At 48.6% G+C, this 14,300-nt stretch overlaps 1 protein-coding gene across 6 annotated transcripts in view; it reads right to left on the bottom strand.

Annotated features, from left to right (window-relative positions):
* Positions 1–210: 210 nt before the first annotated feature.
* Positions 211–14,300, bottom strand: part of RBM47 (RNA binding motif protein 47) — a 151,474-nt gene continuing 137,384 nt past the window's right edge. For 5 of the 6 annotated variants that reach the window (XM_084900929.1, XM_084900930.1, XM_084900931.1 and 2 more), the window contains 4 exons: positions 10,587–11,812; positions 9,016–9,222; positions 7,511–7,704; positions 211–3,077 (listed from right to left, as the gene is read on the bottom strand). In XM_084900929.1, the coding sequence (XP_084757055.1) occupies positions 2,838–3,077; positions 7,511–7,704; positions 9,016–9,222; positions 10,587–11,781 (1,836 nt within the window). In that variant the 5' untranslated portion in view covers positions 11,782–11,812 and the 3' untranslated portion in view covers positions 211–2,837. The remainder of the gene's footprint in view (positions 3,078–7,510; positions 7,705–9,015; positions 9,223–10,586; positions 11,813–14,300) is intronic. The other variant, XM_084900934.1, reaches the window with a different exon arrangement.

Genomic DNA, 14,300 nt, shown 5'->3' with positions numbered 1-14,300 from the left:
TAGTAATAATTCAGTTAACGACTACCCCATCGACAGCGGTAATTCCGAACGAAAAGACAGGAGAGCAACCTGCTGGTTTTCCAGCTGAAAGTACTGAATTCGTTCACTCCTGTGATGTTAGGGTTTTTCTAACCCTTATTTTGTTGGGAGGAGGGAAAAAAAAAGAGGTTATGGGTCTCTAGTATGACATAAAGAAAACACGACTTAGAATAAGGTCTGAAATTGCTTTAAAGCAAGCTTTATTTACTACATACAGCCTAAGAATGTACTGTAAATGGAGCAAGAGCGAAATAAGTTTAAAAGCTTTTCAAATACAAAGCAACTAAAGAGAAGCAAACCGCTAGCGCGTTTGAAAACAGAAAACGCTAAAGCTTCTTTTTTTTTTTACATTTATATCGTTTGTTCTTAACCCTAAAAAAAAAAAAAAAAGTTCACATTTCAAGTTATAAACTTACCTCAGTAGTGTATGTGAAATGGGTTTGAAATAGAAACAGTTAGAAGAGGCTCACTGGTACGTAGCTGGCTGTCACCAACATTTGTTTTTAAGGTAGTCTGGCGTTCGCCATGTTAAGGTATCATTTCTTTTTCCTTTCCTTTTTATTATTCTTCCCCCCCCCCCCCAAAAAAAAACAAAACAAAAAACCAGTGTACAGGCACATGTAAAATACAGTAAGGCCGCTGGGTCGGAGCCCCATCCGGTGAACCCCTGTGACAACCAGACGCTGGGAGGAGACCACTTCTTTCACACGAAGCCAAGGGATGAGGCTCTGATCCGAACGGCACTCGAGTTTGGATGCAGCTTGCTGGGTACATCGTCAGGGACATTGCACAATTCCTTTATGTCATTTAGGAATGATGGAAAGAAAGGCTAGGAATGTTTAAAGGCCTTTGTGAGCGCTCAGTAATCTTACACAATAAATAAATATTGCTTCTCTATAAAAAATTCATCCCACTCTAAATTGGTAGCGGGGTAGGGAGGGGTGGGGGTGGTGCAGGATTTGGGAATCTCTTAATTTAAAATTTAAAACAAAACTAAAATATTTATTAAGAGGCATGATCCTATTATTCATCCACAAATAAGAACTCGGCCACCAGCAAAAATTCAGTGAGTGGGCAGATTTGCTGGGTCTCTGGCATTCTATAGAAACACAACCGTGTGTGACTTGTTAGCTACTGCACACCTCACTTCCTTGGAAGGGCCTTTAAAAAAAAAAAATTCCACCGTGGTGTATTTCATAAAGTAGATGACAATCTTAATATTGTACTGTATTTTACATTCACTCTGCTAAACAGAAGCCTTTAAAAAGGCACGGAACACTGCAGCAATATATTTCCTTCCCAATAAGACAAAGCGCTTAATTAGCATTGAAATAAAATGGTTTCCTTTTGCATTAAACTCTATACCATGAACTTCTGCAACAACAACAACAACAACAAAAAAACCTAAGAAGTCGCATTAGGAGATATTTACAAACTATGTCTTAACTCCTGCAGGTCTCCCCCCTCCCCTCTCCTCCTCCTGGGCGGGCACAGCCCCGGAGGAGAGCCCTGTCCAATAAACATACTCTTTCTAACGCCACTGGCGACCACAGACATTCTGCATGAAACTCAGACAATCTGCATGAAACACAGTTAAGGCAACTAGAAGCGTCACTCTCTGCAGCAGGAGTCTCAGGGGGCCTTGCTCCCATAACATTCATCGTCTCTACAAAACTCACGCTTCAAAGGCAAATAAAATACAAAGCGTGAGAAAAGGAACTGAAGTCTTCTATTGGGCAATTAAATAGCTATGCAAAGGTGTCTTATGGAAAAACTATTAAAATCTGTGCTTACACGTACTCGGCTACTGAAAATACGTCCCCAACCAAAACCAAAAAATCCCCAACAGAAAACCCAGGAAGAAGTACAAAAGCCACCCATGTTTTCTCTACCGGAGTAATTCATCTGCTCTAGACTTGCCACACGGGGTGGTGGGGCGGGTAGAAGGAAGGGGTGAGCCGGAGAGTAGAAGGCAACATCAGGTTGAAGAGCAAAGACCCGGGGAGCGTGAGCTAGCCCCGGGGTGATGCTGGCAGGGAGAGCTTTCCAGTGTCTGGACCCCCGAGTGTGACAAGTCTTTCCGATGCTGGCTGCGGGAGAGACCGGGCGTTGAACGTCTTTAAAAAAAAAAAAAAAAAAAAATAGAACCATCGTAGATAACCCATGGTAACCCGGGCAACCCTTAATGCCAGCACACATAGAGGTTTTACTCATTTTAAAATTGCACTTTCCAGTAATAGTTTTTAAAATAACGTCTTATATGTGATAGTTTTAAAGCACTACTGTTTGTATCTTTAAATATTGAATATACTTCTCAAAATAGTTCCCTAGCTGCTCAAGTGTGCTCTTTTTTTTTTTTTTTCTTTTTAAATATATAGTTGATATATTATTGAAGGTACTACAAAATAGAAATCTCTGGAGTGCAGAAGTTAAGAAAATAACCTTCATACTGAAAATATATCCTTAAAAATACAAAAAAAGAAAAACACCAAAAACCTCTATACAAAAGTACTACTACAGCATACAAATTGGTTTTTTTTAAGAGATGGTCTTAAGGCACAAACCATTGCAAGTCTCTTAGAAATGTATGAACACAGGCCTTCTCGGTGGAAAAATAGTCTTAAAAAACTAGGGAAAACTTCATGTGTGTATATAAAATATTCCAGTATGGTACTCGACTACATTCTTCACGTTCAGGTGTCATGTGTGTGCTGATCCACCATGCTCTTTCTTCATAAATAGTAAAGTGTTCCTTCAGCGGCAGTTCCGGGGGGCGCCTCCGCGCCCGCCCCCACAAGTCAGTATGTCTGGTAGATGTCGTGGATGGGGACCTGGATAGCAGCGGCGGGGAAGGCCTGAGGTATGTAGCCCGCGTATCCTCCGTAGACGGCGGCGGCCGCGGCCGCGTTCTTCTGTAGTGTGGCGATCGTGGCCGTGGCCGGGGCGGCAAATGGCACGTAGCTGGCCCCGTAGATCCCGGCGGCGGGGATTCTCTGAAGGTTTGGAGCCACCGTATACACTGGAGTTATGGGGCGGCCCTGAGGAGGAGAGGAGAAGAAGCCTTACTGGTCAGGGGGGCACACGTTTCCCCACGGAGTTAGTCATCCATTCATTTCACAGCTCCGTTCAATGCCCAGATGTCAAAAGAAAGGCCCCCGCTCTCAGGGAGGGGAGGCAGAGGAGTCAACAGAGAAAAGAGCCATTAAGGCAGAGCTGCATCTCAAGGCTCATTGGAATTCCACAGGGGAAGTGAGAGCCAGAATGCTGAAGGAATCTGCTACCCACCATTCAGCATATGCCGAGGGAACTAGAGAAGGCAGTCGAGAATCCACCCTTTACTGCCTTGAGCTCACAGTAATTACTAATGTCCTTAGCTCTGGCCGGTGCGGCTCAGTTGGTTTAGCATTGTCCTGTGCACTAAAGGGTTGCTGGTTGGATTCCTGGTCAGAGCACATGCTGAGGTTGTGGGTTCGGTTCTTGGGGTGCTTACGGAGGCAACCGGTCGATGTTTCACCCTTTCTCTCTCCCTTCCTCTCTCTAAAAGTCAATAAGAACATGTTTCCTCCCTAAAACAGGGACCAGCTGCCTCAATTCATACTTAACTGAAGGAACATGATATTTCAAAAGCAAAGAGAAAGGACTGACAACTTTATGGAGAAAAGTATGCAGACCCTCCAAAGGGGCAGTTTTGTAAGCTGTTCCTAAAAAAAATTTTTTTTTTAATCGACCATACACAATTTTCAACAAATGTAATGGTTTTTAACCGCCTAAGATGTAACGCCATTATGCATACAAACTGTTGAAGAAACTTACAAAAGGAACCCACCAACCTGGGAAGTTGGAGGTTGTATCTCAGAAGTGGAGACACTGAGCTGGGTTTTGAAGGATAAGGGGGAGTTTTCACGTGAACCAGGAAAAATAAGCTGACTGAAGCTACTACCACCGACTGCAAAAGTCCCTGCTGCTTCCCCCTCTCTACCTGAAAGTGTAACATACTGTGTGTAGACAGGGCATACTGTGGTTCAGTATTTCCCCACGTGTTTGCTACAGAGAAGGGGATTTTGGGTAAAATAAGACACACATTTGACAAAATATCTGGAGCACCTTATCTTCCACAGGGTGCTCTGTAGCAAACGCTGCTAAGGTTTTCTGTGTCTTAATGCACCTACAAATAATTCAGGATCTAGGATATGGAGAATTATGTTTAAAAAATTATTTCCTCCTGGATTCTTAATAAAGGAATATCACTCCTTTACAAAATGTGCAAATCAGAGTGACAAAATTATGTTCAAAAGAACTCCATAATCTAAGAGTCATTTTTCCCCCAACTGTAACCACAATAATAATTATACCAATGATGATAATAATACCCGAGAGATTGTGGTTTGCCAGACACGAGTCTAAGTGCCTTATTTGTATGACATATGGGATCCTTACGACCACTGGGGAAGCTGGGACTGGGGTTAATGGAGAGGTTAGCGTGTGCTCAGTGGCACAGTGACTCCAGAGCCTGCACTGGAAAGCCTGCATGATCTTGCCAACTAACACCTATAACAACAGTTTACAACCCAGCAACATTTTACAACCCGGGAGAGGAACTTTGGAACTGGGAAGACTGGTTCACAGCAAGACCCGAGCAATCTTTTCCAAATGTGCGGACATACATTTACTGACAAACGCACAAAGGGGGGTCATCGCAGGGGAGCGACATCAGGGAGAAACCTTCCCTTATGCTACAGGCCAGCCCAACACCTGGGCTCAGCAATGTGTTCCATCCACCCACCCGGAGTGTTTCAAATGCTCCTCGCTCTGCTGCGGTTTGGCAGAGAACACAGACGGGGCGAGGACGGAGCAGGAAGAGAACCAGGTCAAAGGCCAGAGAGGCGGGACACGGAGCACGTAGGTTGGAGGGACAGCACCAAGGCCATGCACACCCAAAGGAGCCATTCCCCGGTTAAAACAGTAAGTAGCACCAGGCATTCTGCAGAATACACTGACGGAAGGAAAATCCTCCAAAGGAACCAACTGATTGATGCTTGTACATTGAGCAGATTCTTAAGCAGAGACATCAAATAAAGACCCTGAAGGCGACATCCAGTGCTGAGTGACACGAGAGAGCAACAGCGTGCTAGTCAACACGCATGTGAGGTCTGGAATCTGGGCCTGACCAGAACCGACGCTACATGCCAAAGAGACGTTCATGTGCTTTTGTTTTTGTTTTTAATATATTTTATTATTTTTTATGGAGAGGAAGGGAGAGGGATAGAGAGATAGAAACAGCGATGAGAGAGAAACATTGATCAGCTGCCTCCTGCATACCCCCTTCAGGGGATGTGCCAGAAACCAAGGTACATGCCCTTTACCAGAATCGAACCTGGGACCCTTCAGTCTGCAGGCCAATGCTCTATCCACTGAGCCAAACCGGTTTCGGCTCACACGTTCCTTAATAAAGAGGAATTAGAAATTACAATCATTCCACCAAGTGTCATTTGTAGGTTACTGTAGATATTCACAGTTCTCAAGAAGTATCGACACTTGGCTGTCACTCTACAGTGTGAATCAGTGACACCTCTTCCTTTTTCGGCTGCAGGAAGGCCTGAGTTAGAGAACACTCGGGGACATGTTGGTGGGTGAATACACTTCCGCCTTTCTGAGAAATGCAGTCCCCTCTGGTGCTCAATGGGCCAATGCAAGCGAACAGCCTCCCACTGCGGCGCGCACCAGCCTGGCTGACGCAGCGTCACTGAGGGGCTGGTACAAAACGTGGATTCTAGAACCGCAGTGCAATCCTGTGAATCAGAATCCTCTGAGGTTTGAGTCTAAGAATCTCTGTTCCCTGGTTAAGTCTTATCCAATTAGATAAAAGACCCCATGCCAGCGTATTTGTGCTTGTTGACTGGAAAGGCATTTCACTGCCTCACAAAGAATAGCTTTAACAAGACTTGAATTTCTGATTGGATAAATGGCTGTCTTTCACTGTGCTATGCACTGAAGAGACAAAGAAATATAAGATGTAGCCCTTGTCTGGAGGAGCCTAAGGATATTTATTCTATTGATTTTTAGAGAGAGTGGAAGGAAGTAGGGTGGGGAGGGAAGGAGTGAAGTAGGGGTAGGAGGGAGGGAAGAAAGGAGGGAGAGAGGTAGAGGGAGAGATTGGTTGCCTCCTGCACATGCCCCCCCAACTGGGACCAGGGACTAAACCTGCAACCCAGGAACATGCTCTTGACCGGGAATAGGCAGTCTGAAGCTCTAACCACTGAGCAAACCAGCCAGGGCCGGAGGAGCTTCATTTTACTTGGGGAGATGGAACATACTGGCAGGCATATGCCAAGTAATGCTGTAGGTAATGAGACTTCCAAGGCCAGGTGGATGGGGAAGATGCTGAAATGAGACGAGATGGAGGAAGCCGCACACAGGAGAACACTGTGAGCAAAGTGGGGGGAGGAGGGTGAAAGGTGAGGTGGATTGGGAGAGATGTGGGAATAGTAGGATATGCTTGGAGGAGATGATTATGGGCGGATTGTATGAAGTTTCACATATCTCTACCTCTACAGGTTATTTCTCTCTTCATGTACACGCGTACTTATATATGTATACAAATGTACATATTTATACCCAGAGAGGTTTAAAAACAAAATTCTTCATTGAACTGCAATTCGAAATGTGAAGCTGGGAACTATTCTCTGACTCTGGCACCTTAACAAAAAACACGAGTTAAAAATTATCGTGTCGCCCTAACCGGTTTGGCTCAGTGGATAGAGCGTCGGTCTGCAGACTGAAGGGTCCCAGGTTCGATTCCGGTCAAGGGCATGTTCCTTGGTTGAGGGCACATCCCCAGTAGAAGGTGTGCAGGAGGCAGCTGATCAATGTTTCTCTATCATCGATGTTTCTGACTCTATTCCTCTCCCTTCCTCTCTGCAAAAATCAATAAAATATATTTTAAAACAATAGTAAGCACAATATTGTGACATTGAAAAATTACACGGCATGTGTGTATATTGCTTCCCATCTTTCACACAGTGGTAATAGCAGAGCAATGCAATAGTTATTGAAAATTGTTCTGTCCTGCCGAAACCGGTTTGGCTCAGTGGTAGAGTGTCGGTCTGCGGACTGAAAGGTCCCGGGTTCGATTCCGGTCAAGGGCACGTACCTTGGTTGCGGGCACATCCCCAGTGGGGTGCATGAGGCAGCTGGTCGATGTTTCTCTCTCATCGACGTTTCTAACTCTCTATCTCTCTCAATTTCTCTCTGTGTAAAATCAATAAAATATATATTAAAAAAAAAAAAGAAAAAAAGAAAATTGTTCTGTCCTGCCATGGTTTATGTTAAGTGTTTTTTCTGCCACCCGATTCCACAGCTCCAGCAGAGAGCGAGGCACCCAATGAACTCCCCTGCGGAGCAGGAAGCGAATCCGTGCGAAGGGCGGCCTCCCACCGTGCACAGGGGCGGCGGCGGCGGCGGGAACCGTTACCTGGAAAGGCGGCGGCGTGGTCACCGCGGGAATGACGGCGGCGGCCGCCGCGGCGGCGGCGCTGGCTGGGTCTGGCTGCACGGCGATGGGGCTGATCATGTGCTCCATGGCGTGGATTTTGCCATCTTCAATCATTTTAGGGGCGGGAGCCGCCTGGAACATGGAATACTGGGCCCCTATGGCAGGGATGGCCACTGCAAGAGAAGTAAGAGGGAAACGGGTGCATCACTGGCCGTCACTTTCTTGATGTTTTTTTAAAACATCAAGCTGCTAACTTATGCTTTCTCAGCACTTGCTGTCCCCAGGCTGTCTTATGGAATCATAGAAAGACACGGGCTCCGTTTTACAGTGATGATGACATCAGGGGCATTTATACGGAAAGCCAGGCTGAGGGGTCACTAGATTGCAGAAATTGTAGGATTTTTCTCGCAGGCCCAAACAAACAAAAAAAACAACAAATATACATACATTCCCTCCTCCAACACAAAAACCCAAACCATAGCACTGAGTTAAATTCAAAAGGACGTTCTACTGGGAAAATGCTTTTAAGCCCTAGCCGGCCTACGCAAACCTTCTGCCCCACAGGAGCACAGCCCTTGGCTTCTGTGAAGGAAAATCAGAGGAGCTGGACTTCGAAGTGAGGGGTCTCTCTAAGAGCTCTTCCATCTCCCCTCAGGGAAACCAGGAAGCGGTCTGGAGGAGGACCCCCCGAGGACCCACTCCTGGCTTTTGGCAATGCTAATAAGGACTCTGTGCTGTGCTCACACACTGGAGTTAAATAAAAGTTCCATGCAGGTTGGGGCCAGAGAGACCTGTCTCACCAATGGGCACCACAACACTGGCAAACTGGTCTGAGAGGCCTGGAGGTGAAGGCAAAGTTCAAGGTTCCTGGCTTGAATCACCCGAGCACCCCTATGCTGATCTCTTGATTCAGCGAGAGGAGGAAATGAGTGCAGGGAACTGGAATCCGGGCAGTTAGCAGCTGCCTTGTTCTCTAGTTCCTGGCACCTCCAGGTTGGCTAAGTCCATGAAGAGGGATTGCCATGAAGGGGGATTTTCTACAACTCTCAGAATGGCAATAAGCTAGCTTGCATGCACCCTCTGGCTTCCGATGGCTGGAGTAGAAATGGGATTTAGTAAAGGAAAAGGCAGTGCTTGGCTGACAGAAGATGTAGAACAGCCTCATATTTCTCCCATTACCCCCCTCCTCCGCCCACGACTCTGCCGACTCAGTCACAGATGGAGGAGAAGCCTAACAACGGATGACACACACTTGAAAAACCCACTCACTACTGGGAAGCTGGACTTGAGCATGGCCAGAGCTAGACAGTCCTCTTACAGTCCAGGTGAAGAACAGCCAGGAGGCCACATTCTCTGCCTCGTCTCTGGCTGCCCACGAGAGGAGACACCCAAGTGCATGAGCCCGGGGCAGGCGTGGGGTGGCTGCAAAGAGGGGGCTGGGGTTTAGGCGGAATGGATACATTCTCGCCCTCACGGATACTGACCTGCACCGGGTTTAATGGCAACGGGGTTGACCGTAGAGATTTCCAGATTCGGTACAAGTTCAAATCCTTTTTCTTGCTGCTTTCCTTTCCCTTCATGATATCGGCTATATATGCCACGGCCGGCAGAGTATCCCCCGAGGTAGGAACCCCTGGGCCCTGGGGCTCTGTTGCCAGCTGCGCCTCGGCCCCGGCCTCTTATGCTGCCTGCTTATAATGACAACACAAAAACATGATGAGCGACCAACAGTGACGGCACAGGAGGCAGACGTTAACTCAAGGTGCTTAGCGTTCAGATGCTTGCCCCGGGTCTGAGTGGCAGGGGGCTACCCCTTTGGCTGTTCTACGAGCTGGTAAAGATAAGGACAATTATGTGAGACCATAATCAATAAAAATAAATTAATTAAAAAAAAAAAAGATGCTTCCAACATTCTCCTGCAGCCTCGATGCCTATCCTACGTAAGCCTGCCCGATGCAGGAGATGAATCTGCAGGGCGAGCTCCTAGGATTGCAACCGTTACTTCAATAAAGGAAAATGTCATTCATAGATTGTAAAAAAGAAGTGAGAACTGGAAGGGAACTGCTGGCTTATCTTCCTCATTCTAGGCGTGAGAAAAGCGGCTGGGGAGGTGGGAGAGACTGACTGAAGCCACAGCGCTGGCCAATCCGGGGGCAGGACCCAGCATCTTGGCATTCTGCTTCCCGGTGGAATGCTTGGTTTTACAACCCACAACGCTGTGCCCTCTACCCCCCAACATTCTAAAGACAGAATTCCACAGGCAGATCTTTAACCTGAGTCCCTGCAGTCTAGACCCCCCCAACTGGGTAGGTCCCAGACAGGCAGCAGGCCAGAGCTTGCATGCCCCCCTGATATTATTGCTCACTCCATACACAGGAACCTTCTGCATGCCTCTCCATGCTATAGAGGTGAGTTCCTTAAGGGCCAGCAAAGGCCAGCACCCAGAATGACACCCAAATGAGGGTGGGTAAAGGGGAAGCATCCACCAGCTCAGTTACAGCCACAACACCGCCTAGCGGACATGGATGGCTTGGGGGGAGAGACTGACTGAAGCCACAGCGCTGGCCAATCCCAGGGCAGGACCCAGCAGCTTGGCATTCTGTTTCCCGGTGGAATGCTTGGTTTTACAACCCACAACGCTGTGCCCTCTACCCCCCAACATTCTAAAGACAGAATTCCACAGGCAGATCTTTAACCTGAGTCCCTGCAGTCTAGACCCCCTCCCTCCCCCGCAACTGGGTAGGTCCCAGACAGGCAGCATGCCAGAGCTTGCATGCCCCCACCCCACCCCTCATTTTCCTGTATGGACACAGGAACCTTCTGCATGCCTCCCCATGCTATAGAGGTGACTTCCTTAAGTGCCAGCAAAGGCCAGCACCCAGAATGACATCCAAAGGAGGGGTGTGTGTGTGTGTGTGTGTGTGTGTGTGTGTGTGTCAGCATCCACCAGCTCAGTTGCAGCCACAACCCCGCCTAGCAGACATGCATGACTCTGGGAGGATTGGGGGTGGTGGTGGTGGTGGGAAACCTACCCAGGAGCACAGCCCCCACTAACCTTTCACGAAGTACTCGCGGTTGGGCCCGATGAGCGCGTTGTAGGGGTAGCCGTAGTAGGCCAGCGTGTAGGGGTCGCAGGAGTACACGTAGCCGGGCTGCTGCAGGGCGGCCGCCTCGGCCCCGCCGGCCCCGCCGCCACCGGCCCCGCCGCCGCCCTTGGCCGCCTTCTGGTAGCGCGAGTACTGCTCCTTGTCCACCGGCTTGGCCAGCGTCACCTCGAGGCACGAGCCCTCCAGCTCGGCGCCGTTGAGGCGGCTCATGGCCAGCACGGCGTCCTCGCGGCTGGCGAAGTGCACGAAGGCGTAGTCGCGGATCTTCTTGACGCGCTCCACGCAGCCCGGGTTGAACTGGCCGAAGGCGCGGCGGATGGCGTCCTCGGTGGTCTCGATCATGAGGTTGCGCACGTAGAGGATCTTCACGGTCTCCATGACGTCCTCGTCCACGTCGATCTCGGGCTCGGCCCAGTCCACGGCGATCTGGTGGCCCCAGAGCTGGATGCGGCCCGGCATGAGCTTGCGGCGCGCCATGGCGGCCGCGCGGTGGCTCTCGTACTCGACGAAGGCGAAGCCGCGGTTCTTCATCTTGTCGGCCGCGCTGGCGTACACGATCACGTCCAGCACGCCCTCCGTCACCTTGGCCACCTCCTCCAGGATCTCCTCGCGCTTCTTGGTCTTGGGGATGCCGCCGATGAAGAGGCGGCAGTTGTCCACGCTGCCGCACACGCCCAGCAGGCGGCCCGGCCGGATCTCGTGGTTGTTGAGCTCGCGCACGGCGCGCTTGGCCTCCGCCTTGTGGCAGTAGGTGACGAAGGCGTAGCCGCGGTTGCGGCCGTCGAAGTCCATCATGAGGCGCAGCTCGTAGATGCGGCCCGCCGTCTCGAACACGGGCACCAGCTCGTCCTCGTACACGTCGCGCGGGATCTTGCCCACGAAGACCTCGCAGCCGCGCGGCGGCGGCGCGCCCTCCCAGCCGGGCGGGGGGCCGCCGTACTTGCGCTGCCCGTTCTCCTGCGCCATCGAGTAGCCCGTGCGCTCCAGCAGCGCCAGCAGCGCCGCCTCGTGGGGCGCGCCCGCCACGCCCTCGGGGGCCGCCCGGGCCGAGGACGAGGTGGAGGAGGAGGAGGAGGAGGATTCGGGCGCCGCAGGGTCGCTGCTGCTCATGGCGGCGGGGGCGGCGGAGTCTTCGGCAGTCATGATGTCAGAGGCATCCACGGCTGCTGGGAACCTGGAGGGGGTAGGGGGGAAGGCAGAGGGAAAGGGGTGAGCATCTGCACCCAGAACCTGACTCTTCCATCTCCCTTTTCTCCCCCCCACCCCTCTTTTTTTTTAATTTAATATATTTTATTGATTTTTTTACAGAGAAGAAAGGAGAGAGATAGAGAGCTAGAAATATGGATGAGAGAGAGTCATCCATCAGCCGCCTCTTGCACACCCCCTACTAGGAATGTGCCCGCAACCAAGGCACATGTTCTTGTTTGGAATCGAACCTGGGACCCTTCAGTCTGCAGGCTGACGCTCTATCCACTGAGCCAAACCCAAACGGCATACATCCCCTTCCCCCCCCCTTTTTTTTTTTGAAGTCATACAAAGCTCATGCATGCCTCATCATCAGGTGGTTTTATAGGGGAAACAGCGTGGAGACCCGCTCTGGAAACACAGCAGCTTGTCTAAGATAGTCTCATTCGTCAAGGGGTGGTATTGCACGAGAAAAAAACAACAACAAAAAAAAACCAAAAAAACCCCGAAGTGACTCGGAAAAACATTCAGAATGAATGAGCCAAGTGCTTCCGCTTTCACCAGCTTCGAAGCGGGAACCTGCTGTAATGGGTCAGTGAACATCTCACGTTCTTGCAGCACATGGCAACATCTTTGGCTCCATTCCTGCACTGTCCGCTCAGATCCGTTTCCCTTCAGGGATAGCACTTCACCCACGTTTATTTCTTTGGCAGACAAAGCCTCTTTCTTTTGCTTTCTTTCTCTTTCTTTCTTTCTTTTTAAAAAATATATTTTATTGATTTTCCACAGAGAGGAATGTAGAGGGATAGAGAGCTAGAAACATCTATGAGAGAGAATCATTGACCAGCTGCCTCCTGCACACTCCCCACCGGGGATATGCCCGCAACCAATGTACATGCCCTTGACCGGAATCGAACCTGGGACCCTTCAGTCCGCAGACCGACGCTCTATCCACTGAGCCAAACCAGCTTAGGCTTGCTTTCTTTTTAAAATAGTCTTTTCATTTGGGAATGGAAATAGAGCAATGGATTTACACTGTGAAGAAAAACTTTGAGGTGCTACACAAGATAGACGCAGAGCTGTGCGCTGAAGCTTTCCACAAGGAAGACTGGGGCCATTCACATGGCCAAGGACGTGAATGTTGCAAGTCAAGCAGAGCGGCTCACTGCGACCTGAATGGTACCATTCAAGCAGAAGTCCTGGATTTAAAATCAGTCCTCAGAGAGGTCAAGCTCAACCCGGGAGACGTGCGAAGCAGCAACTACCTGGTAAGTTTCTCTAGTTTTCAGAGCAGTGTCACATGCACTATCTTACTTGATCTTAATCGCCTTACACGGTAAGTGATATTATCATTAGTCCCAATTTGTCTGTGGGGAAGTAAGCTCCCAGAGGTTGAGTAAATTGCCCATTTCACATAGCAAGTACCAGCTAGTACCAGGACTTGATGCCAAGTTGTCTGGCCTCAGATCTGTGTTCTTCTAAACACCGGTGCTGTGCCCTGGCCTGCTTGGCTCAGTGGATAGAGCTTCAGCCTGCAGACTGAAGGGTCCTGGGTTCGATTCCAGCCAAGGGCACATGCCTGGGTTGCGGGCTCGATCCCCAGTAGGGGATGTGCAGGAGGCAGCCAATCAATGATTCTTTCTCATCATTGATGTTTCTAACTCTACCTCCTTTCTAACTCTCCCTCTCTGAAACCAATAGAGAAATATATATATTTTAAAAAATAAACCAGTGCTATGCAATACAACTTTCTGTGGTGATGGAAAAGCTGCCACTAGCCACCTATTGAGCAATTAAAATGGGGCTAGGATGACTGATAAATTGAACTTACCATTATATTTAATTTTAACTAATTTAAAATTAAATAGAATTAATTTAGAATTATGATAGTACAGGTCTAAACTATGCCACCTTCACTCATACAGCTCAGGGGTCTGTGGAAATTATATATATTCCTCACCTGAGGATATTTTTCCATTGAGTTTTAGAGAATGGAAGGGAGGAGAGACAGAGAAACATTGATGTGAGAGAGACACATCGATTGGCTGCCTTCCACATGGGCCCAGACCAGGACTGGAGATTGATCTTGCAACTGAGGTATGTGCCTTTGACTGGAGTGGAACTTGAGATCCTTCAGTCCATGTGCTGATACTCTATGCACTGCGCCAAACCGGCTAGGGCATGATTTTATTTTTTATTGTTTTTCTCAGTATAAATGATTTTAAATTACACAATAAGATTATCACTAGTAGTTGCATAGTGTGCGTGCCTTTGTAATGAAAAACTGTGATTGGCCCTTTGAAAAATGAAGTTATTTCATTTCTTGGACTATAAAAGTATTCAAGTAAATTTTATGGACTATCGAGAAAAGTAAATAAGAAAATCATTCCTAATTTTGCTACTCAATGATAGCTAAAATAAAACTTATCTTTTTTTAAGATAATTTTTTTGGGTTTTTTTGGGTTTTTTTTTTTTTC

The sequence above is a fragment of the Pipistrellus hanaki genome (genome assembly GCF_964339955.1).
Source record: "Pipistrellus hanaki genome assembly, chromosome: 1".
NCBI classification, from domain to species: domain Eukaryota; kingdom Metazoa; phylum Chordata; class Mammalia; order Chiroptera; family Vespertilionidae; genus Pipistrellus; species Pipistrellus hanaki.
This window is presented reverse-complemented; position numbering and strand designations above follow the sequence as displayed.